Genomic DNA, 24,171 nt, shown 5'->3' on the forward strand with positions numbered 1-24,171 from the left:
ATGGGTTTATGGGGGTTACTAGGTTGTGATTTTTTGTTTTTGATGAGCCTTTTTTCCCCCCACATTTAGGGCCTTCCTTGTTAAAAGATTTCTTTGTACTTTGGAGGTTATTTTTTTGGTTGTTTATTTGTACACCGGATCTGTCACTGCTAATGTCAACTGGCGCCTGAGCACAGGGGAGCTCAACGAACGACGAAGGCGAAATTGGCAAACTATTATCAAATTCCTCCACCAAGTCATGTGAGGCCTCAGTTAGATTGAAGTGTGATTCCTGTGTTTCCTGGATGATTGTTACAGGAGGTAGGGACATTCTTCTTTCTGTGTTGGCGATGGCGTTAGATACCGCCCCAATGGTTTGCTTAAGCATTATATCGATGGCAGTTAGAGTTGGTAGAGGCGGGGGGGGGTCTTTTTTAGCTTTTGCACTTGCTCTTGTACTGGGTCTTAGGTTGGGCATCTTGGGCTTATGAGTGTTTTTCCTCATGGTCTACAGCCAAAGTCAGCAATATAGTCAAATGACGCAGAATAATGAATAATAATAATAATAGGCAATACTGAACCTTGGGGGGGTGGCCCGACCCTGCCTCTTCCGGCCTCGGAGGGCCTCAGAGGGCCCGCCCTTTGCCCGGGCTTCGCTCCGGCCGTCCCGCTCGCGTCCCGCTGAGCGGTGTTGTACTGTTCTTAAGTAGGGCGTTGCGGCTGGGGGCGTGTCTTGCTGTGGGCGCGGCCGTGCACACCTGTGCAACGCGGGGACTCCTGGTCTATGGAGTCCCTGCACCACGCGCCCACAGTCGCCTCTCGCTGCTCTCTCCTCCTCCCGGGTGTTGTTTTCTGCCGCTCCTGCTGCCTCGACCCCACACCAGTCGCCGCGCAGCGGCACCCGCGAAGCGGGTGCTGCAAGTTGTAAAGTGGCGAGCTGGTGGTCAGTCCCTCCTGGGACACAGGGAGGCTGCAGGGCTAAATGGCGGTTACCCGCTCCACTCCTTTCGTTGATGGCGATATCCGGTAAGGCGTCCTGGTGAAATTCTTTGTGCAATTGAGTCCCACTGCCCTCTGGGCGTGTTTTCTTTTAACCCGGTTTGGCCGGCTGGGGGCGTGTCTTGCTGTGGGCGCGGCCGTGCACACCTGTGCAACGCGGGGACTCCTGGTCTATGGAGTCCCTGCACCACGCGCCCACAGTCGCCTCTCGCTGCTCTCTCCTCCTCCCGGGTGTTGTTTTCTGCCGCTCCTGCTGCCTCGACCCCACACCAGTCGCCGCGCATGCTGCAAGTTGTAAAGTGGCGAGCTGGTGGTCAGTCCCTCCTGGGACACAGGGAGGCTGCAGGGCTAAATGGCGGTTACCCGCTCCACTCCTTTCGTTGATGGCGATATCCGGTAAGGCGTCCTGGTGAAATTCTTTGTGCAATTGAGTCCCAGTCAGCAGATAGACATAAACGCACCTATGGCTACCCCCAAACACGCCCACTGGCCAGACAGGCATGGGAGGAGGCAAGACCTAGCACGAAAAATTAACTAAACGCTAGCCTTACACCCCTTCACACAAAATACATAGATACTGTTCCCACCATATAAATGAAAAATTGAGTAAGAAAACAATGTGGGAACAACAATAGACAAAGAATGTCCAAATAAGTAATAAAGTCCAGCATCCAAGGAAAATATAACATAACAAGGAGAACTGAACAAGACAGAAAACAGAGTAGAAGAATAAGAATACAAAAAGTACCACACATCCTCCCCCATTTTCATGTTCAGATGAAAAACTATGTTTGCATAACGTAACCAGTAATAAGTGTAGACACAGAAAACTGTGCCCCATCCAGGGATTCCTAAAGTAAGTAAAGAAAATCTGTGTTGTGAAAATGGGACTGGAACCCATTTTGGCACCCCACGTGTGAGTCAAAAACAACAAACCCATAATCGCGTACCTCTTGTAAAGTTTAGTGACATGAACAATGTAAATGGGATTGACACCCATTGAGCCAACCCTCAAGTGAGGATCAACACTAGCAGAAATGGGACTGAGACCCATGAAGGCACACCCTCTAAGGATTGTAATGCACTACTCGTGCGTGTAAATGGGACTAACACCCATAACCTACCCCTGATGTAAGGGTGAGGAACTAATGTAAATGGGACTATAACCCAATAAGACATACCCTGTGTAAGGGTTAATAACAACAACGCATGTAAATGGGAACTAAACCCATTAAGAAAACCCCCATATAGAGTTCATATAATGTACAATGTAGAAATGGGACAAGAGCCCATGCTCATCCCTCATGTAAGGGAGTGTAACATAGCAAGTAATGAACATTACTCCAACAAGAAAAGTAGATCAGATATAATCATTTTCTACTCAATAATTTCCTTTGTCTCTTGTCAAACAAAATAAAAACTGTGACCAGTATGTTGCTGCAGCTTTTTTTTGTTGAACGATGAGATTGTCAACAACATAAAGATCGAAACGCAATATGCCGAGGCATTTTGAACAGCACTTGTACAGCAAACTTTTTTCCTTTTCCTCTGGTCAGAAAACCTATGCTGTATGCGGTTTGAAAAAACATGAATGAACAGAGGAAAATGTGCATCAGAAAACGCACAGTCACGAACTTGACAGCAGGCAGCATATTAGCTTAATCAAACAATATGCAGCCTAGTGTGCGGCTGCAAGCTCCCAACCAAAGACGAGTACACGTGAAGATACGGTGCCAGGTGTATAATGCGGAGTGTGCCGCGTCTTGAACGAAGTTGTAAAATCCCCTATACTGCAGCTTGTTTGGAAAGGAACGTCAGAGGGAAAAAAACATGAAGGACTGCTGAAGATTCATGAAGACAGTACCCAAACATTTGAAATATGGTCTTGACCTCATGCTGTCGAAGTAAGAACAAACCGACCACACTGCTCGAGGACTGGTCATATGATAACCAAAGCAGGCTGGACCAAAAGGTACACTCCGTAGCCCCTGTGCTAGCGTGTTGCCACAAATCTCAAGATAACAGCACTCGGACACACCAGTGCCGGATGGCTCCAGGTGCGTGCATGTGCCAAACAGTGTCACTCAGCCAGTTCTGATACAGTGGAAGGGCGCACATCAGAGGATCCTCAAGGTGGTCCGTCGGGCTTCATGCACGAGGGAAGATGCACGTGCAATATTTAAACAGCATATAACGGTTAAAACGGCAAGCGTACCAGCAGGACGTTGTAGATGGTGAAGAAAAAATTAAATATCGACATACTCACCACTATGTTTTTCTCACATAAGGTGGCCTCTGACCGCCGGCACAGAGTCGACTATGCCAAACCATTAACATGTGCAGTGCATGCATGCAGTGTAACCGACAAAAATAGACACTACCATGAAAGATTCAGGGCAGAGGCCATACCGTTGGAAGCTCCATGTTCTACAGATGTATGAAACCAAGATATGTATGCCATGTGAAAAACCTTAAGATGAGTTTTCTTATAAAATCCCCTCCGTTCCTTTTGACTGCAACGTGTAGCCAAATTCCATATGAATTTTGAATGTGCTCCGGGTCACGCAATTTGTGCCTGAAAAACTTCATACGAGAGCGAAATGAATTCACAGGCTGTATATTGTTAGTCTAGATGACACAAGCAGTGCTGGATACATCAAAGTCCAAATAATATAATGTAGGTAAGACCGGCACTTCTGGGCTGGGGCTGTCCGATGTAAAGGACTCTGGTGAGGCTCCGAGGCATGCTGCACCGGTTTTTTTCTTCTTTCATGTGAACATCTCTGCTTATGGTTGAACAGCTTCTTGGTTTCTTCTGGGAAAGCACTGGAGTGGATCACCTTGTTCCTCGCCGGAAGAACCCAGAGAGTCCGCCTCCCCCCGTTCTGTTCCGCGGCCACCGAAGTCATCTGCGGCGTACCTCAAAGATCCTCGCTCAGCCCCACCCTCTTCAACGTCTACATGAGCCCCCTCGCAGCCATCGCACACCATCATAACCTTAACATCATCTCATACGCCGACGACACCCAGCTGATCCTCTCCCTCACCAACGACCCGGAAAACGCCAGAGCCAGCCTACACGAGGGAATGAAGGACGTCGCCGAATGGATGAAGTACAGCTGCCTAAAGCTGAACTCAGACAAGATGGAAGTCCTCATCCTGGGATCATCCCCCTCCGCCTGGGACGACTCCTGGTGGCCCCCTGCCCTGGGCACCACCCCCAAGCCAACGGACCATGCACGAAACCTGGGCTTCACTCCGCCCTCGCAATGACCAGACAAGTCAACGCAGTTTCGTCATCCTGCTTCAACACCCTGCCCATGCTCCGTAAGATCTTCTGATGGATCCCCACCGAAACCAGGAAGACGGTCAACCAGGCACTCGTCACCAGCCGAATGGACTACGGGAACACCCTCTACGCGGGCACCACTGCCAAACTACAGAAAAGACTTCAACGCATACAGAACGTCTCCGCACAACTCGTCCTGGACATCCCCCGCCACAACCACATCTCCGCCCACCTGAGAAACCTGCACTGGCTCCCCGTCAGCAAGAGGATCACGTTCAGACTCCTCACCCACGCACACAAAGCTCTCCACGACCTGGTCCCCCAAATACCTCAACAACCGCCTCACTTTCTACACGCCCACCCGCCAGCTGCGATCGACCAGCCTCGCCCTCGCCACCGTACCACGCATCCGCAGAGCCACCGCCGGAGGAAGATCCTTCTCCTACCTGGCGGCCAAGACATGGAACTCCCTCCCCATCCACCTACGACTGACCCAGGACCATCTCTCCTCCAGGAAGCAACTCAAGACCTGGCTTTTCGAGCAGTAACGGATCCTGACCCCCCCCCCCCGCGCCTTGAGACCCTTCCGGGTGAGTAGCGCACTTTACAAATTGCTCTGATTGATTGATTGATGGACAGTAGAGATTTTCTGTGAATCCCTCCTCCTGGAAATGTACTTTACGTTGGCAGCATCTGAAGGCTCTGAAGGTTTCTTTATCATGAAATCCTCTTTGATAGCCAGGTTCAGGTATTTCATATGTAACACATGGGTTAGTCACCAACTCGTCACCAAAATATTTAGTAATTAAGTCCAACCGGCAAGATGTAGTTTGGTAGATTTATTAAGATCAGTTACAAGTTGTTGAGTTCTTGTGAAGCAGCCCCGCCAGGAGCAGCCTGCCTGCTGCTCAGCCAATGCTTCAACTGTCACACTTCACCTCTAAGGCACCCGAACATTCCATTCCGCATCATCACACCAACATTCCACGCAGCACATTCACACTGGGCTGAGCAGGTAGAGAGATAAGGACAGGATAATAACATGAACAATGTACTACAGACTGTCCAGTCAGTATAGTAGAAATATGCAAATCCGCGGCCACAATGTTATTTTTTGCATGGTTATGTATATGCCACGCTTGCCACATAATCCACCACCTACTGTATAATTTGCAGTTTCTGATTTAACAAGGTATTTCTGCCTCTAACGATCAAAAGTTTAAAAAAAATAACCATCTGGTTTTACACAGTGACAAACTTTAACCATTCAGCTGTTGGTTGGCGATTGCTATTTTCAAGCAGTATATTTGTACTAATGAGTTGAAACTTTTTCACTAACAGTATTTCTTTGTAATAAAATAACAAAATAGCAAAATAATAATAATGGGCCACATATTTGCATTTTCTTGCTGCATAATTTAGTCAGTCCTGACACGTAAACATAATTTAGTCCTTCATTGTCGTGAAACTCCTTCAACATGGGTATTAATTCTAAACAAGCATTGAAAATGCAATAGGTCTCGCAATAGAAGAGTTTGACATTTTTCGTTTTTCAAATGGATGAGTGGCGTTGCGTGGATGAGTGGCGTTGCGTGGATGAGTGGCGTTGCGTGGATGAGTGGCGTTGCGTGGATGAGTGGCGTTGCGTGGATGAGTGGCGTTGCGTGGATGAGTGGCGTTGCGTGGATGAGTGGCGTTGCGTGGATGAGTGGCGTTGCGTGGATGAGTGGCGTTGCGTGGATGAGTGGCGTTGCGTGGATGAGTGGCGTTGCGTGGATGAGTGGCGTTGCGTGGATGAGTGGCGTTGCGTGGATGAGTGGCGTTGCGTGGATGAGTGGCGTTGCGTGGATGAGTGGCGTTGCGTGGATGAGTGGCGTTGCGTGGATGAGTGGCGTTGCGTGGGTGAGTGGCGTTGCGTGGATGAGTGGCGTTGCGTGGGTGAGTGGCGTTGCGTGGGTGAGTGGCGTTGCGTGTGTGAGATGTGTGTGCGACAGATGTGTGTGCGGTTGTGTGTGTAGTTGTTTGAGTGGTTGTATGTGTGGGTGGTTGTATGTGTGGGTGGTTGTATGTGTGGGTGGTTGTATGTGTGGGTGGTTGTATGTGTGGGTGGTTGTATGTGTGGGTGGTTGTATGTGTGGGTGGTTGTATGTGTGGGTGGTTGTATGCGTGTATGGTGGTGGGGTAGGAAATTAAACAGCAATCGAGTTTTGCATGCGGTGACTGTTGCCATGTTTTCGCCGTGCCCTTGTTTATCCCCTTACCACATTTGCCCTGGAGTTTCGTTGGCTGTGCAATTTAAGGATATCCCTGCCTGTCTTGGCCCCCGGTAGCAGGGAGGAGAGCGCGCCGGACCGGTCGCGTGGCACTGCTATGTACCCCGTGTTATTCTTCGAGAGCAGCGCTGCTGATTGCCTCAGCAGACGTCCGGGTAATTATCTGCAGGTGGCGTTGCCTAAAGCGCTGCCATTATTATAAAAATATAGACCCATGACAACATATGAAAAAGCCAACACACAGCACGGTACTAATAAAACATAGTTGAAACGCACTCACATGTGTGCGAGAGGCAGGCGATCATGTGGAGAAGCGTCCTCGGTTACAAACACCTCGTGTAACTAACAGCGGCAGCATTTTAAAACATTGTTTGCACTTTAAAACAAAGAGATTACGACAAACATATGTTTAGTTTAGAAGAAAGTGCCTGTATTTTAGCCCACCTTAACAGTACTACAACAGTGCGTTATAGAAGCCAAAGGAGGGTAGGGCTGGGGGAGAGTCAATGGCTGCAGCGCTACCCAGCATGAACCCAAACATCCCATGTACATTATAAACGCACCAAAGAAGACGCAGCCTTGGTTACAAACACCTCGTTTAACTAAGGCCAGAGGGGGAGGTGGGGGTGCAACTCTGTGTGGCTTGTGCTCTCCTGGCGCCTCTGGTCTGTTTACTGTTAACACATGGAATTCCAAAGCAATCATTAAGCCGGATGGCTCCGTCTATGTTGTGCACCACTGGCGCCTTTTGTCTGTTTCCAGCAGAGAGGAAGGAGCTGGAGAAGCAGGAAACTGAAAGTACGGCCGGCCACCGGCCAGCCATGAATGAACCCCTCGGTTGCCTGCACAAAAATACGGGCATCAGAAGCAAAAAAAAGACGCTGCGAGGCAAAGAGAGAAAGGGACGCGGGCTCATGTTTGTTTGAGGAAATCAGAGTTTAAAAACGAAAGGCACTAATCTCTTGCTCTTTAAGTTCTAGACATGGTCGTTTTTTATGTTTAAATCAAAAGAACTTTTGGCATGCTTGAGATACTGTAAAGAAACCTACGGGCATCAGAAGCAAAAAAAAAAGACGCTGCGAGGCAAAGAGAGAAAGGGACGCGGGACAGATAGAGAAAAGAAGAAACGGGTAAAACAAGACGAGGGCATTGCTGTGGGGAGGGGGGAGGAGAAATGCGACACAGCGGGCAGGGGAGGGGGCGGAGCGGGGAGAGCGGCATGAGGGTGTGAAAGCAGCAGGGGCCTGGAGTGCGGCTAAGGGAACTGAAGAAACGCGACACGGCAGGCAGGGGAGGGGGCGGAGCGGGGGTGTGGGAGGAGTGCGGCTGAGGGAAAATACATGCAAGCAGGCGGCTGGGGGCATGTGCACGCGCTTTTAAGCTCAATGCACATGCGCATTAAGCTTGAATTTCACGGGCACTGCAAGGAATCGCCACGATTCCTTGCAAGTTGGTTAAAGACTGTTTAAGCCCCAATAGTCTCGCAAGCTCGATGCGCATGCGCATCGACAGGCGAGACCTAACATTGATCACAAGTCGGTGTTTTGCCCCAAAAAAAATCAACTATGGTCAGTGCACATTCTTAGGCTGAGATAAGACTCCGATCCCTTTTTTTTCCTAAACTGTAGTGTAAAATCAATTCTCAGCAGCATGGCAGGTTATAGCATGGTCCTTGCAATTTTTTATGTTTTAAGATCGCTCTACGGGTTCTTCAAAGTCACTCCAATTAGTTGAAGGTTACCGACTACCTGTGCTGTTATGATACATCTGCACCCTCTATTTTGTGGGTTTATGTAGTTCAGGGTGCCGTGTTTGTACTTAGCAATTCAGCGGCTCAAGCTGTCTTCTGATGTTGATGTGGACACTGACTTTTACAAACCGACAAGGAGCTGGTCACTGGTTTATTGCAATCAACGTTTTTGAGTGCCTACTGAGACCCTTGCAGGTGCTAGACCTCATGGGTGACACTGACACTAATGATCCTACTCGTGTCTGTATTCACCGCCGTTTATGCAATTTTTCTGGTCTCAGGGTGGCCCTTGGATTTTGCAGTTCCTGGTAGCAACTCCTCATCGGCACTTCAAAAACACCAGGTGGCAGTCTCTCAACCCATGTTAGTTGGTGTCTGCTAACTCCAGCATCACCCAGCCCCAGGGGACTAAGAATAGATGGCACCAGAGATATACACTAAGGACCTAGGTGAAACCTTGAGTTCAAGTGGTTCGTGCAGATATTGGAAGTACTTTTTGGATAGTCGTAGATGTACTTCAGTGGCATGCCTGGGCTGTTTAATCATGTTGTGAGTTACGGCTGTGCCATTTGTGAGTAAAGCTGTGTACTGGTGGGTTTGGAGCTAAAATATAAAATGGCAATATAAAAATTGTAGGTGAAGAGGCCCATCGGGCAGGGCCACTCGTCAAAACGTGTCCTTAAGGGCATCTGATAGCTTTATGACGTTTAGGTAAGTTGGCTGCCTGATATTGTCCCTTTATTTATATTGAGAGTTGATCATTTCTTTTCTGGGGTACATTTAATATGGCTTGTTTTCACCAGCTCTAACCGAAGGACCTGATGTGCACGTCCGGCCCAGCACAGCCTGCAGTCATGTTGGAATACTATAAAACACATGGGACACCCATTACAGACTTTAAAATGTTAGTTACCTGGAGAGGGAAATACATAATCTATAAAACTGGAGAAGATTGCACTAGAAACTAACTATTGCTTCTAATTCCACAATTGAAGCTTTTTTTTTACTATTGAACCCAACACAATTATAGTTCCTGAACATAGTTCAACTATTTCATTTATCTTTTGAGCTAGGAATCTGCAGAACTGATGGTCTGTTAAATCTACAACTTCCTATTTCGGCAAAAACAAATCATAAGTAGAATACTTGCCATTTATCTCGGCCACTGACAATTTTTCAGGTCTCATTCTAGTTCCTTGTTTTTTGCTTATTGTACCTTACAAACCCAGAGAGCTTAGTAATTGCCAAAGTTAATTAAATCATTCAACCCATCATTTTTTAAAGCTTTCTCTTTTGGGCATTAGGAAGCTGGGTATGCATAGAACCATGGGTTTCTAAACGCACATCAATTTCTCAACCTGACTAAGGAGCAGTTTTCACTCTCTTTAGCTGTTCACTTTAAGCATTAATATAGGATTTAATTTCACTGTGCTTATTTCATTTTACTCCTGTAGCCAGACTACTGTGAAATGTAATCATCTGTACTACTTTGCACTGACCGACAGAGCAGCCCTCTTTCACAGCAAGATCTTTCATTTAAAGAAAATCGGCTATTTTACACCCTACATACCTGCCTAAAGATACAAACAGCTGCGTCTTACTGATTAAATGCATGTTAATTTGCCAACATCCTTGCCGTAAGCATTTTGCCTCTGTTTGAAGAAATAGCAATTGTAATTGTAAGCATTGTGCTGAGGAATCATGAGCTGTGTTCATCCTGCTATGGTCCTCATTAACCACATCTCTTGCCAGTAATCACAGGTGTGCGAATTTTTTTGGACTAATTATGTGAAATATTTTTCAAACTATGGGAAATGCACAACTACCAGTAGGTGGTGTATTTTGGAAGGAAGTGTCATTGTGCCCACTTTGCACTCAAAGATTCATTTTGCGCTAAAACAAAATGTACAAAAAAGTAACACAACCGGCTGTTGCGTTGTTCGTTTACATTCAGGGTAAATGTTTACTGTGAATGGCACATTCATACTAAATCTTAATTGTGAGCTGCACATGATAACGTGACATGGTGTAATAGCATAATTTCCAGGGGATCTCCTAACAAGAGTAATCCGAAATTACGTTAACATAATACAAATTTCGGCCATGTTTCGTAATCCTCACATACATCTCTAAGAGGGAGTGGGTTTCATTGTTGCAGAAGTCTAATTCTTCTCATGATTTTGTATTTTGGTTATTAATTGCAAATGTTATGGTACGGTCATACTCTGCTGCAGTGCCTTGTTATTTTTCTAGAGTTATTGAGCCAAATGTATTTCTAGAATATGTTAGGGTCTCCCTGGAAACAATCTCTACTGATCGCAAATTGGCTTTTACTGCTGTGTTCTTCTGAACTCTGGCCATTTTCATTTTTTTTTACCCTTGGTTTTGTCATTCGTTTTACAAGCTTCAGATGTTAAAGGAGCTGTTAAGCAATACAGAATGCCCAGGAAATAGTGTGGGTGGGAGTTCTTCATTTGCATTTGTGCATTAGCAGATTCGTTTGAAATTTAAAGTAGGCTTTACCTTTCTGTCTTGTTTAGCTTTGATTCTCTTTTTAATCTGGATCTTAGATCTGCACAGTCGTGTTAGAGGAAATTTTAAGAATATGCTTGGATTTCCTGCATGTGCACAGCATTAACTACTATTGGTGGGGAAACAGATGTGTATACATTAAATAAGAAATTAAGATTTGGGAAGCTCGAAGTAACTGAGAATGATGAGCATTCCTATGTTAAAGTGGACTGAATTGGATGAGAAATGTAACAGTAAAGTTATTTTAAGTGTCGAAAGCACAATCAGTAGTAAAGGATCACAATTGTCTTGAAAAGTAAGACTGCTTCAAAATTTGGTTTGAAGCTTTTTACTGTAATCTCTCTTTTGGTGCACAGCCACTAATGTCCAGTTGTAGAACCCTATCACAATCTAGTTCTGCAAACTAGGCAATACGAATCTAGACCAGGAAGCCCATAATAAACTTGGTAATTTCAAAATGCAGAACAAAATAACGTGGAGATTATTTCAAGTATTCCATCCATCACTGTTTTGTATACTTCACATTTATTGATCTGCAGCTCTGTTATCGCTTGACCTTTTATCCATACTCCCTGCTAGAACGGCAAGAGCAGGGCTCGTACAGAACTGAGGAATAAAGTGGTGGAAGAGGAAATTATGGTGCTCTAGGAAACCTGATGTTAAAGGAACCAATAATGACTTATTGATTAGCCCACATCACAACCTTGGTCACTCATGTCTGTCAAACATGTAGTCTGCCTCAAAACAACGCAGTTAAACTAGAACGGAGATGGAAAATGCTTTTTATGCTTAACCGCAACTGGGGCACAGAAGGAAACAATGTGGCATGTTCACATGTATTTATTCCATTTCCAGTCACTCCAACAACAATGCTTCCATTTAACATCATGAAGACAACACAGCAGAGCGGATCCGGTTTCGTTCATGATTTAATCTAATTCAAATTGGTACTAAATCTGACTTTTAGCCATTTTGTTTGTCCTGTCCAATTTCATTTTGTACACCCACGTTTTTTTCTGCAGATGGGATCTTACTTAGTCAGTTTGAATACATATTTGAACTACAGAAATGTATTTATCCATTATAAATCGATAGACACTTTCATAATCTTATATAAATACAGCCAGAGCTATCTCCCTCAAAGTTCTAGTAATCTGCTTTTCAAGAGGCTTTAACCCATAATAATAAAGATCAGCCGTTCTAGAGGTGTTGTTCCAGGTCCCTGAAAGGGTTGAGTTGATTAGTGTTTTGCCATCATTGGCTTTGGGGAAACAATACTTTTCTGTCTTGGGTGTGGATTGCCTTTAGAGACTGCTTAAAGTATCTTTTTGTGGCCCTCTTTCAGAGTGTTTATTGTGGATATTTCACATAGGGGAATGGGGTGAGTCACTGGCTGTGGATTCTCGATGGATGGATGTTACATGTTCAGGGTAACAGCAGATCTCTGGTTCTATCAATCTTTTAATTGCATAATAGTGTTCGCTCCATTGTAGATTCCTTGCCCTCTGTTTACATATGCCTTTTTCATTTTAGAAAGCCACAGCTCCTTGAAGGTGTCTACGCCATGGGCTTCAACAGGCCATCCAAGATCCAGGAGAACGCACTGCCCATGATGCTTGCAGAACCGTAAGCAACTCTTCCTAGCGAGTGTGAGGAGAAGTGGGGGTGCGCACAGTGGAGCATTGGAAATCTTAAACAAGTGTTTCTTTTCTTTGGACACCAGTGATAGCAGGCATTTGTTTAGGATAGGAATGTTCATACCTCATATAGGTACCGAGTAAAGTTTTAAAGCTTATATAGAATCCAGTTGACATTCCCATTGAGGGGGTACAAAGGAGGGAGTATGGATTCAGAAACATTCGAAATTAGGGTGAGAGGACATGAATAGAATATGGGGGAAACAAGTAATTTATTAGTATCTGTTTCATTGTTATGCCATTTTCTCATAGACTACATTTACATCGTAGGCCATCTCATCACATTCAGTTCACTGAACATACGGTGAAAATGTGTTCTGGATAAGGGGTTTAGGGTAAGGTGGTGAAGGCCAGTGTACTGTGGAATGTTATTGGGAGTAACTGGTTAACAGTAATGGATTAAGGGTAAATTGGGTACGGATTGTGAGTAATGGGCTAGGAGTTAAGTATAACAAGCATTTGCAATGCAATAGGTCTCGCATTAGGAAAGTTTGAGCTATTGTTCTTGTAAATGACAATTTTTTTATTTATGTGTTGGTTTAAAATAGCGAAATTAATAGCTCTGTCGTTTACAATGCCAATACTTTTAACTTTTGCAAATGTGACACCTATAGCATTTGTAATGCAACATGTTTTGTTTTACTTGACTTAGATGTATTGATATTACAAATAACAATGGCTTTTAATTTTTTTAAATCATTAATACTTAAATAAGTTATTGTAATTTATAATGACAATAGCTTTAACTTTTGTAAATAACTTTTGTGAAGATTATGTTCAGTGTATTTTATTGTGACAAAAATCCTCCAAGAACAGAAGTGAAATATTAACATCTTTTTGTGACATTTGTAATAAAGCTTGAAATATTGAGAGAACATATTTGAACCAGTTGTTGTTGAATGGTTGCACAGATTGATGCTGTGGTGGCGACGAGTGATGCTGTGGCGTCCAGTGATGCCCTTCCATCTAGTTGATTCTACTTCTAGTTGTTTAAGCATCGGCATAATACTATACTTTGGGATGTTGTCTCTCTCTTCCCATCATCAAAATGTTATTTTATTTGTTTTCCGCCTGTCCTCATTTTTGCATTTTCTTTGTCTCACTGCTCATCGCCTCTGCCCTGAGTGGTTCGCTCCCTTGTCTCTCTGCCGAGACACGGTATCGTAGAAGCTGTGCTCATTTGCATTCAACTGTGCCATTGTTTTTCGCCTGCAATTTCATTTGTGTTTGCCTCGCTTGCCTGTAGCATTTCTGCATTGTAGTTTGCTTTTTGCGCGTTATCCCCCGGCGCCCTGATCTGCTCCCCCCTCCATTTTGTCCCTGTTGTTGTTGTTGTTGTGCTTCCTGAGCCCGCCCCGCCTCCCAGCTGAGCCGCCCTCCCACTAGCTATTTACGGCGCCCTCGGACCTCGTAGCTCTGTGACCCCTCATCGCCTCTGCCCTGAGTGGTTCGCTCCCTTGTCTCTCTGCCGAGACACGGTATCGTAGAAGCTGTGCTCATTTGCATTCAACTGTGCCATTGTTTTTCGCCTGCAATTTCATTTGTGTTTGCCTCGCTTGCCTGTAGCATTTCTGCATTGTAGTTTGCTTTTTGCGCGTTATCCCCCGGCGCCCTGATCTGCTCCCCCCTCCATTTTGTCCCTGTTGTTGTTGTTGTTGTGCTTCCTGAGCCCGCCCCGCCTCCCAGCTGAGCCGCCCTCCCACTAGCTATTTACGGCGCCCTCGGACCTCGTAGCTCTGTGACCCCTCATCGCCTCTGCCCTGAGTGGTTCGCTCCCTTGTCTCTCTGCCGAGACACGGTATCGTAGAAGCTGTGCTCATTTGCATTCAACTGTGCCATTGTTTTTCGCCTGCAATTTCATTTGTGTTTGCCTCGCTTGCCTGTAGCATTTCTGCATTGTAGTTTGCTTTTTGCGCGTTATCCCCCGGCGCCCTGATCTGCTCCCCCCTCCATTTTGTCCCTGTTGTTGTTGTTGTTGTGCTTCCTGAGCCCGCCCCGCCTCCCAGCTGAGCCGCCCTCGCCCCTCCCCCTCCACCTTCCATTTATGACAGTAGCTCCCGCGCGCAGCGTTCACGCGCAGCGACCGCGCCCCACTCGCGCCGAAGGTGCGCCAAAGGTAAGCCCGTCTACGCCCGTCCGCGCCTGGACCGCGCCCAGCGCCAGACCCCCTGCCCCTCGCGCTTCCCAGCCCTCTCGCATTACCTACGATGCCGCCACACTACTAGCACTTAACCCCGGTCGCGCCCCCAACTGCGTCCAAGCCGCTCCTGGACACACCCATGGACCCTTCTCTTGCTACTCCTGCAAATTCATCGGCTCCGACAACATCTCCGCTACTACCACACCACAGATTCCCGACCCCAATTACCTACAATGCATCCTCCTCAACACTCGTTCGGTCCACAGACACGCAATTGACCTATGGAATCTACTAGACACCATCTCTCCAGACGTCGCCTTCCTAACAGAAACATGGATGAACGCTTCCTCCGCCCCAGACATCACCATTGCCATCCCGGAAGATTATAAGATCACACGCAAGGACCGTACCGGCCACACAGGAGGAGGAATCGCTATCGTCCATAAAAATTCAATCCACATCTCTACCAGCTCTGACGCCAACCTCGCCAACTCTGAACACCTTCACTTCCAGATCCACATCGACCCCAAGACCACACTCAGAGGCACCCTCCTCTACAGACCACCAGGACCCCGCGCAAAATTCAGTGAAGACATCACGGACTTCATCACTCCACACGCGCTCCCCTCCAAAGATTACATCCTTCTGGGAGACCTCAACTTTCACCTTGAAAAGAACGACCGCAACACCGCCACCCTCTTGGACAACCTCGCAAACCTCGGACTTAAACAACTGGTCACTTCCCCCACCCACATCGCAGGTCACACACTCGACCCCATCTTCACCTCCAGCAATCATGTCTCCTTCAGCCATACAACGGATCTCCTCTGGACTGACCACAGCTGCGTTCACTTCACCTACAACAAGCCTAAACCCATCAACCACCCCCAACCAACTCTACAAAGAAATTGGAACAAAATCACCATCGACCAGATCTCCTCATCGCTCCTTCTAAACACCCCAGCCCACTCCTCTAACCCAGAACAAGCCGCCGCCAACTTCACCCTATGGTTATCCAACACCGCCGACACCTTAGCACCACTGAAAAAACGTCAAAGCAAACCTATCAGCAAGAAGGCCTCATGGTTCAACGATGATCTTAAGAAATCCAAGAAACTCTGCCGCTCCCTTGAAAAGACCTGGAAAAAAGACCCAACCACTAGCACCAAAGACGCCTTCAAAAACGCCACCCGCTCACACCACCAACTAATCCGAAAGGCCAAGAAAACAGCATTCAAGGATCGACTAGACAACAACGCCCACAACAGCAAGGAACTTTTCAACATCGTCAAGGAATTTACCAATCCCTCGGCCAACTCCAACGACATCACCCCCTCCCAAGCCCTCTGCGACTCCCTAGCCTCATTCTTCCACAACAAAATTGCAGACATCCACAACAGCTTCGACAACCAACCCGGAGACAACCCACCCAACCATATGATGAACATTCTACCCCCTTGAACACCCTTAACGACTGGAACCCAATCTCCACTGAGGACACCATCCGCCTGATGAACTCCATCCACTCAGGATCCCCCACAGACCCATGTCCTCATCACATCTTCAACAAAGCAGACTCCGTCATAGCACCGCACCTCCGAGACGTCATCAACTGCTCCTTCAACTCCGCCACCTTCCCGGAAAGCTGGAAACACGCTGAACTCACCGCCCTTCTGAAAAAACCCACAGCGGACCCCACCGAACTCAAAAATTACCGCCCAATATCACTCCTTCCTTTCCCGGCCAAAGTCATCGAGAAAGCTGTCAACAACCAGCTCGCCGCTTTCCTCGAAGCCAACAAATCCCTCGACTCCTCACAATCTGGCTTCCGAGCAAAACACAGCACTGAGACCGCCCTCATCGCAGCAACAGACGACATTCGAACTCTACTGGACAATGGAGACACAGTTGCCCTCATCCTCCTCGACCTCTCTGCTGCCTTCGACACAGTCTGCCACAGCACCCTCTTACAACGCCTCAGAAACATCGGAATACAAGGAAAAGCACTTGAATGGATCACCTCGTTCCTCACCGGAAGAACCCAGAGAGTCCGCCTTCCACCATTCAAGTCCGAGGCCACTGAAGTCATCTGTGGCGTACCACAAGGATCCTCACTCAGTCCCACCCTCTTCAACGTATACATGAGCCCCCTCGCGACCATCGCACGCCAACACAACCTCAACATCATCTCTTACGCGGATGACACTCAACTGATCCTATCTCTCACCAATGACCCCAGCACCGCCAAAACTAACCTACACGAAGGAATGAAAGAAGTTGCCGAATGGATGAAACACAGCCGTCTGAAACTGAACTCAGATAAAACAGAAGTCCTCATCTTAGGTACATCCCCCTCTGCATGGGACGACTCTTGGTGGCCGGAAGCCCTTGGAAAAGCACCCATCCCGACAGACCACGCACGGAACCTAGGCGTTATCCTGGACTCTTCACTTTCAATGAACAGACAAGTCAGCGCCGTATCTTCATCCTGCTTCAACATTCTTGGCATGCTCAAAAAAACATTTCGCTGGATCCCCACCGAAACCAGAAAAACAGTCACCCATGCTCTGGTCACGAGCCGACTGGACTACGGAAACACCCTCTACGCAGGCACTACCGCTAAACTCCAGAAGAAACTCCAACAAATCCAAAACGCCTCTGCCAGAATCATATTAGACATCCCGCGTAACGAACACATCTCTGGTCACCTGAAAGACCTCCACTGGCTACCCGTCAACAAGAGGATCACGTTCCGTCTGCTAACCCATGCTCACAAATCACTCTACGACATCGGACCAGAATGCCTCAACTCACGACTGTCCTTCTACACCCCCTCCCGCCAACTACGTTCTTCCAGCCAAGCCCTCGCCACTGTACCTCGCATCAACAAGACAACCATGGGAGGCAGATCCTTCTCATACCTAGCTGCTAAAACTTGGAACTCACTCCCCACTTACCTTCGCCTTACCCAGAACCACCCAGCATTCAGAAAGCAACTTAAAACGTGGATATTTGACAAGTAATCCTCTCCCCCTCCCTAAGCGCCTTGAGACCCTATGGGTATGTAGTGCGCTATATAAATTCTTTGACTTGACTTGACTTGACTGCTCTAATTTTTTCATATCCCTTTACCCCATATCGGTTTTCCATACACTTGAATATCCCTTCTTCTTTTACTTCTCCTCTCATCCATCTTCCACTATTCCTGTAGGTCTCATCCTGCTCTGCCTGGTCTCCCTTCACACTCACCTTGGTGTACCCCATGATTCCTTTAGACCCTTCCTCATGGTCCCGATTTCTGTTTCTTTTATTTCCAGCTACTGGTCTCCTTAGTACCCCGTGTTATTGCATCAAGCCCCTCTTGTTCTCACCTACTCCGCATGCTTGCTACAATCGTGGCCCACCAGGCTTTTTTTTCTCCCTGGCATACCATTGGTAAACTATTAGTTCTACCCCGCTCTCTTTAGTCCTCCACACATACTCTCCTTGGCTATCGCCTACCCATGATCACCTCCAACCCTTCAGGTCACCTTGGTTCTTCCAGGCATCCTTATTCACCATACCACCCTGGGACTTTAGTTCTCCACCCCTGGTCGCCTTGGTTAATCCCACCACCCCCGACTCACAATAATCTAGGTTCCACCACCATCTTGCCAGTTGGCTTGCTTCTCTGTCAACTAAGTCCCCACTCCCAACTCTCACTTCCAGCAATTCCTGCACTCTTTCTTTAATCCTCCAACCTTGTTCTTCAATACCACACCTTCTATCTGTAACTCCCCACCTTCTGTCTTAAGCACCCCTCTCCCTTTTCCTTTTTGCATCGTATTATATAAGTTTTCTTGTTTTACTAAGCTTTCTGCCATCTTAGTTTCTATATTGGTTACATACACTGCTTTTTGTTTAATTTTGTCTTTTTATCACCCTGTGTTTTATTTTTCTGGACCCTAGCTTCTGCTGTTTTTAAGCTACCCCCCACCTCACCCCTCCTCCTGCCAACTGACCATCATTCTCTGCTCCTTTGTTTCAGGCCACAAAATCTGATTGCACAGTCACAGTCTGGGACAGGAAAAACAGCTGCATTCGTACTTGCTATGCTCAGCCGGGTGGACCCTGCCCACAAATACCCACAGGTGAACTTTCCTCAGTATGCTTGTCTGTTTCTTACAAGCACTAACTTGTGTCTAGGCTATTTTCAATGAAGGTTTTTTCATTTTCCCTTTAATTTTTAATACGATTAATTACTTGAGATGCAATGCAAAAGTATGCGTTCAGGCCATGTGCATTCCCTTCTTTCTTCTCCAGGCAAGAAAGCTATCAGTAGACTGTTATGCTGTAAACCTGTGACTCGGCTTTGGGCTTGAAGCAGTGCTGTGTTTGCTGGGATCAAGGCAAAGATGTGTTTTCTGGGTTTAAAACAGCTAGACTGTGGGAGCTTCTGTGGTTGGGCCCTAGGCTGAGCTCGGCGACACCCCGCTTCCCTGAGTCTTCTTTAATAAAAGACACCCTACACTTTATGATAACCTAACTTTGGTATATCGTTCTGATATTAATCTTTGAGCATGTTAGAATAAAAACCTACTCTAAGATTCAACCCACTTTAACCTACCATTCCCCATTACTTTATGTCTAGAGCACCCGACCTAATGATTGGCCCTGTACCCTTGCTCCTTCCTAGACACCAGGAGAGAGAGGGGTTGCACATTTTGGGACCTGTTTTAAAGCTGGGCTGGGGAAACTAGGGACTCTGAGAAGACAGAAGGTTTATTGGTGTGGACTGACCATTGCCTCTGCTCCCGATTCCAGCTAGGAACGGGGCAAGAAGACTACATGAGTTGTGACAATGAAACAAAGATGAGCATTGTGAAAGTAAAGGCCACTTTAATGAAGTAGAGCAGTTCAGCACAATACCTAGCAAAGCCACTCTCTTCAAAGGCAACCTGTTAGAAATTAAAGGACAACATTCTACATGGAAGGAGTACAAGGCCAGGAAAGGCAGGCACTTGTCAGAGCACATTGGGGGAGGTGGGGGTGGGATGGGGGGGGGGGTAGGGAGGATATAATCAAGGGAGATATACAAGACAGTGACTTCCTAGGAACAGATGCTGAAACTGCTTTGAACACTTGCTGCTTAATGTAACCCAGGGCTCCACACTAGCCAACTGGACCTGTACCCCATGGTTTTCCATCTACACTGACTTAGAGCAGTATTGAAGTTCTTGGGTTGTGATGGAAGCAGTGTAATGGCGCTCAGAGACTCCTAGTCCCAGAAGATTGCAGGATTTCATTAAGAGGCTGGGCCAGGCCTTCCCTCGTAGTTTTTGAGTTTAAGTTGGGCAAAACGATTTTGCTCAATTGGGTATGGATCTCTTTATCTTATCATATTTTACCTTTCATTCATTGTGTATAATTGAAGCCAATCTGAAATGGAATAAAGCAGATAACGAAAGATTCTGTCAAACGTTCTCCCACTGTCCCTGTTGAGCCAGGATATTGAGCACAAATGAAGCTTGTAAATTGCCAACACACTATGCGGATTCTAGAAGTGATTCATTTAATAAATCAAAAGGGGCAATACAATATACAAAATGAATAACACTTCAGGAACATCTTTAACTATTTCAAATAAAGTGAGGAAGGTATTGGGATGAGGAAAACCTGCGATTTAACAGATAATTGTAATCATGTGGCGGATGTATCTCATTTTAATCAATAGTTCCTCTTCCAATACATTTGCCATATTTCATATCCAGAAACATTCTCTTCTTTGACAAATTTTGTATCCATAATAACAATTTCTGCTTCTGATATTTAATCTCAGGATTTTAAATGTGAAAATACTCAGTTGTGAGTAGGGTGTTGCACAGCTGTTTTACCACATTAGAAAGAGAATAGCACATTTTCTACCTTTCGTGTCTTAGAATTTTCTGTTCTCAAGGACACAGACAAGGCTTTTAATATACTATTGCTAACTAAAAGTGCTTCAAGACAGGTCAGAGTCCTAATACATGCATTAGACATCATCTTGTTAAGCTTTTTTTCTTAGTAGTGAAAGCAACATGATTACTTAGTTCACATTCTCTCATAGTTTAAATTCTGTACTCTAGTTCCTCCACTATTCTCCTTCCGGTTTCTAACCTCTGCTGTAAACCTAAAAATATTTTAAAAATAAAACGTCTTAAATAGATTCCATGGCCTACATAATGTATTCCAGTCTTGTGCAAAAGAAAGGTGTGATTGCTCCTATAGTAGAGCGATCACCAATATATTTAAATGAATACTGGCTTCCTCCTTGAACCATTTTAACCCACCTGGCTATGGTAGCTGATGTTCAAAATGAAATGGGCAATTGTTTTAAGCAGAGTTTGATCTCTTCTTTCTAGTACAGTCTTTATAGGTTTAAAGGCATGTAACAACACACATTTTGGTGTTACCTGGAGAACCTAAGCATATAGTCTACTGGGAACTACTCTTTGTATGTCTAGCTATGGAGAAAGAGATCCCTTTGGTGGAGAACAGTGTACCTACCAAATTCAACACACCCTTGATAATTGATTCAAATTATGTTGGCTGTCTTGTATGCGCAATTAATTTAATTTGTGTTCAAATAAATATTGGCCACAGCCAAGTATTTTTGCCAAACTTTCACAGAAAGAAATAAAATTACTTTTTCTCAGCCACTCAAGTGGCATCAGGATTTTTTTTAAATAATCAATTCAAAATAGGTGTTGCATGTTGTCACTATAAACTGCTCCCTAGAAGAGAGGAATTTTTGGGTTCTCAAAAACCACAATCCATGTACCAATTATATCTAAAATTACATTTAGGTGCTTTACCATTGAATAAAGGTCCTCCTAAGGGGTCTTATTGCACCTGTCTGGTTTGTGCATGTGACGATAAAACAATTGAAGATGAAATTCACTTTTTATTTGCATTATTTTGAGGACAAGGTGACTGACTCCACGAAGCGGTAATGTAATATTGACGTGAAGGTTTGTCATTTTCCACAGATTCGACTAGAAGTGAAGCTCTGTATGAAGTTTACTAACTTTATTTGGAGGGCCTAGCGCTATCTGCAGATGGCACTCATATAATTTCCGGATGGAGACCTTCACCTTCTCAATGCTTTTCTGTGCAAGGACAAATGCAAGATGCTCGCCAGTTCCCAGGTCTCATATGCCCTTGATCCTGGAGTCTAGATGTAGCATTGGAACTGTTGGATGCTTATTTCCACACCTTGTCATGCAAGCCCACAGGTGCTATTTGCTGTTCAGAGTGGGCCAAGATCAGTTTTAGTTTACAGTGCTCCCCTTCGACCTCACCATTGCACCTTGGGTGTTCATAAAAGGAATAGATGTGGTTTCAGTGCATCTTAGGTCTGTGTGGCAGTCGTCTCCTACCTCGAGGACTGGCTGCTGAAGGTGGGCTCGACCTCTCTTCCCTGAGCAGTTTCTCTTGTGCATTTCGACTGTGATGGATAAGTTACTGGCCTTCAGTAATGCCTTGTCTGGAAAAGGCAACAATCTAGCCACAGATTCCTTACCTTTGAACTTCCAGGCATCAGGCTGGATCCAGAAGCTTTTTGATAGCAGTTCTGTTGGCTGATAAGTGGCATTGGTCGACTCCACATGACATTGTAGGTGTTTGGTTAGTCATCATGACATCTGCATCATTACCTGACGTCTGTTACTTTTCACAACTTTCCACGCCAGAAGCGCGGGGCCATGAAGTGCCTGAACATTGTGTGTAAAAAAATAAAAATAAATAGGGTCCTTAAGGGTTGTGCAGGAAGTAATTCTTCGCGAATGTTTGCTCAGATGTCCACATGGCCGCCTGGCAGAAGACCCGAACCAGAACACCACACTAGAGAGCCGTGGTAACTGCCTTCTTCTTGGTAGAATGGGCCATAATGTCTTCAGGAGGCTGTTGCTTCCCAAAGGCGAAACATATCTTTTATGTAGAGGATGACCCAACAAATGTGGTCCTCTTCTGCACAGCATGCCCCTTCTCTGCTCCAGTGTACCCTAAGAAGAGTTGGTCGTCCACCCGGAACTTTTTAGTGTGGTTAAGGTAGAACCACCATGCTCTTTTTGGGTCCAGACAGTGGAGGCGGCACTCTTCCTTGGAAGTATGCTGAGTTGCACAGAAGGAGGGCAGGATAACAGATTGTCCCAAATGGAAAGGTGTACCTAACTTAGGCATTAAAGAAGCCCTAGTGTGGAGCACTACTTTTGTCCAGAGACTGAGTGCCCGGTCGCTCCTGATCTTTCTGAGCACTCTGGACAGGAGTTGTATGGGCGGAAATGCGTACAGGAGGCCTGTGCTCAACTAGTGCTGAAAAGTGTTGCCGAGCTAGAGCCGCCTTGGAAACTCCCAACGCACAAAACTGCTGACATTGTGCGTTCGCTTTGGAGGCGAACAGATCTAACCAAGGCTCTCTTCTCTGTTGAAAGAGACCTTGCATCACCTCCAGATGGAGATAACAATCGTTATTCGACAGCTGAGTTTGTCTGCTCTAGAGTTCAGAGAACCGGACAGATGTTGATTTGAACCACCAGTGAAATGCCCTGTTCCAGCAAAGTCCCGAGACGTAGGGCCTCTTAACTGCGATTCCATTAACCCACCCGCCCTGTTTGTTGCAGTACCATATGGCGGTAGTTTTGTCTGTGAACACATGAACTAGCCTTCCCTTGAGGGATGGTAAGAAGGGTTTCATTGCCAATTGGATCGCACAAAGCTCCAACAGATTTATATGGAGTCCGGTTTCTGCCATAGACCAGAGTCCTCTGATCTCCTCCTCTCCCAGGTGGCTGCCCCATCCCAGAAGCAACTCATCTGTCACTACTGTGAGATCTGGGTGGGGAACAGCGAGGGGTCTGCCTCTGACCCAATCACAGCTTGTCAGCCACTACCACAGGCCGTTTGCAGGGTCCTCTGATATCTGAACCAGGTCGAAGAGATTTCCCCTATGCTGCACCCATTGGAACTTCAAGTTCCACTGCAGAGCCTGCATGTGCCATCTGGCATGGTCTACTAGCAGGATGCAGGTGACCATGAAGCCCAACACCCTCAGTCATTCGCACCAAAATCCAGGACAGATGTTGAAACATCGGTATCATGGCCTGAATTTCCTGAACTCTCCACTCAGGCGGATGAGCCCAAAGCTTCACCGTGTCTAGAACTTCTCCGATTAAAGGGAGTGTCTGAGAGGGAGTCAGGTGTGACTTTGGCACGTTGATAGTGCACCCCAGTCGTCTACATAGGTGAAGACTGGAATCACTGATCTCCATAAATGGGCTGCGACCATCACCGTGGTGAACACCCGAGGGGCACCCCTGAGGCAAAAGGGGAGCAGCTGTAAACTGAAAGTGCTCGTGGCCACTGTAAACCGCAGTTAGCAGCAATGTTCGGGGGGGATATGGAAATAGGGGTCCTGCACGTTCAACGCTACCATCCAGTCTCCTGGGTCCAGGGCAGACAGGACTTGAGCAAGAGTAAGCATCTTGAACTTCTCC

At 46.3% G+C, this 24,171-nt stretch overlaps 1 protein-coding gene across 1 annotated transcript in view; it reads left to right on the forward strand.

Annotated features, from left to right (window-relative positions):
- LOC144754794 (ATP-dependent RNA helicase DDX19B) overlaps window positions 1–24,171 on the forward strand; it is a 152,164-nt gene that overhangs the window by 84,687 nt on the left and 43,306 nt on the right. The window contains exons 6-7 of the mRNA XM_078643008.1: window positions 12,356–12,448; window positions 18,687–18,789. Coding sequence (XP_078499134.1) covers window positions 12,356–12,448; window positions 18,687–18,789 — 196 coding nt within the window. The remainder of the gene's footprint in view (window positions 1–12,355; window positions 12,449–18,686; window positions 18,790–24,171) is intronic.

The sequence above is a fragment of the Lissotriton helveticus genome, chromosome 5_1 (genome assembly GCF_964261635.1).
Source record: "Lissotriton helveticus chromosome 5_1, aLisHel1.1, whole genome shotgun sequence".
NCBI classification, from domain to species: domain Eukaryota; kingdom Metazoa; phylum Chordata; class Amphibia; order Caudata; family Salamandridae; genus Lissotriton; species Lissotriton helveticus.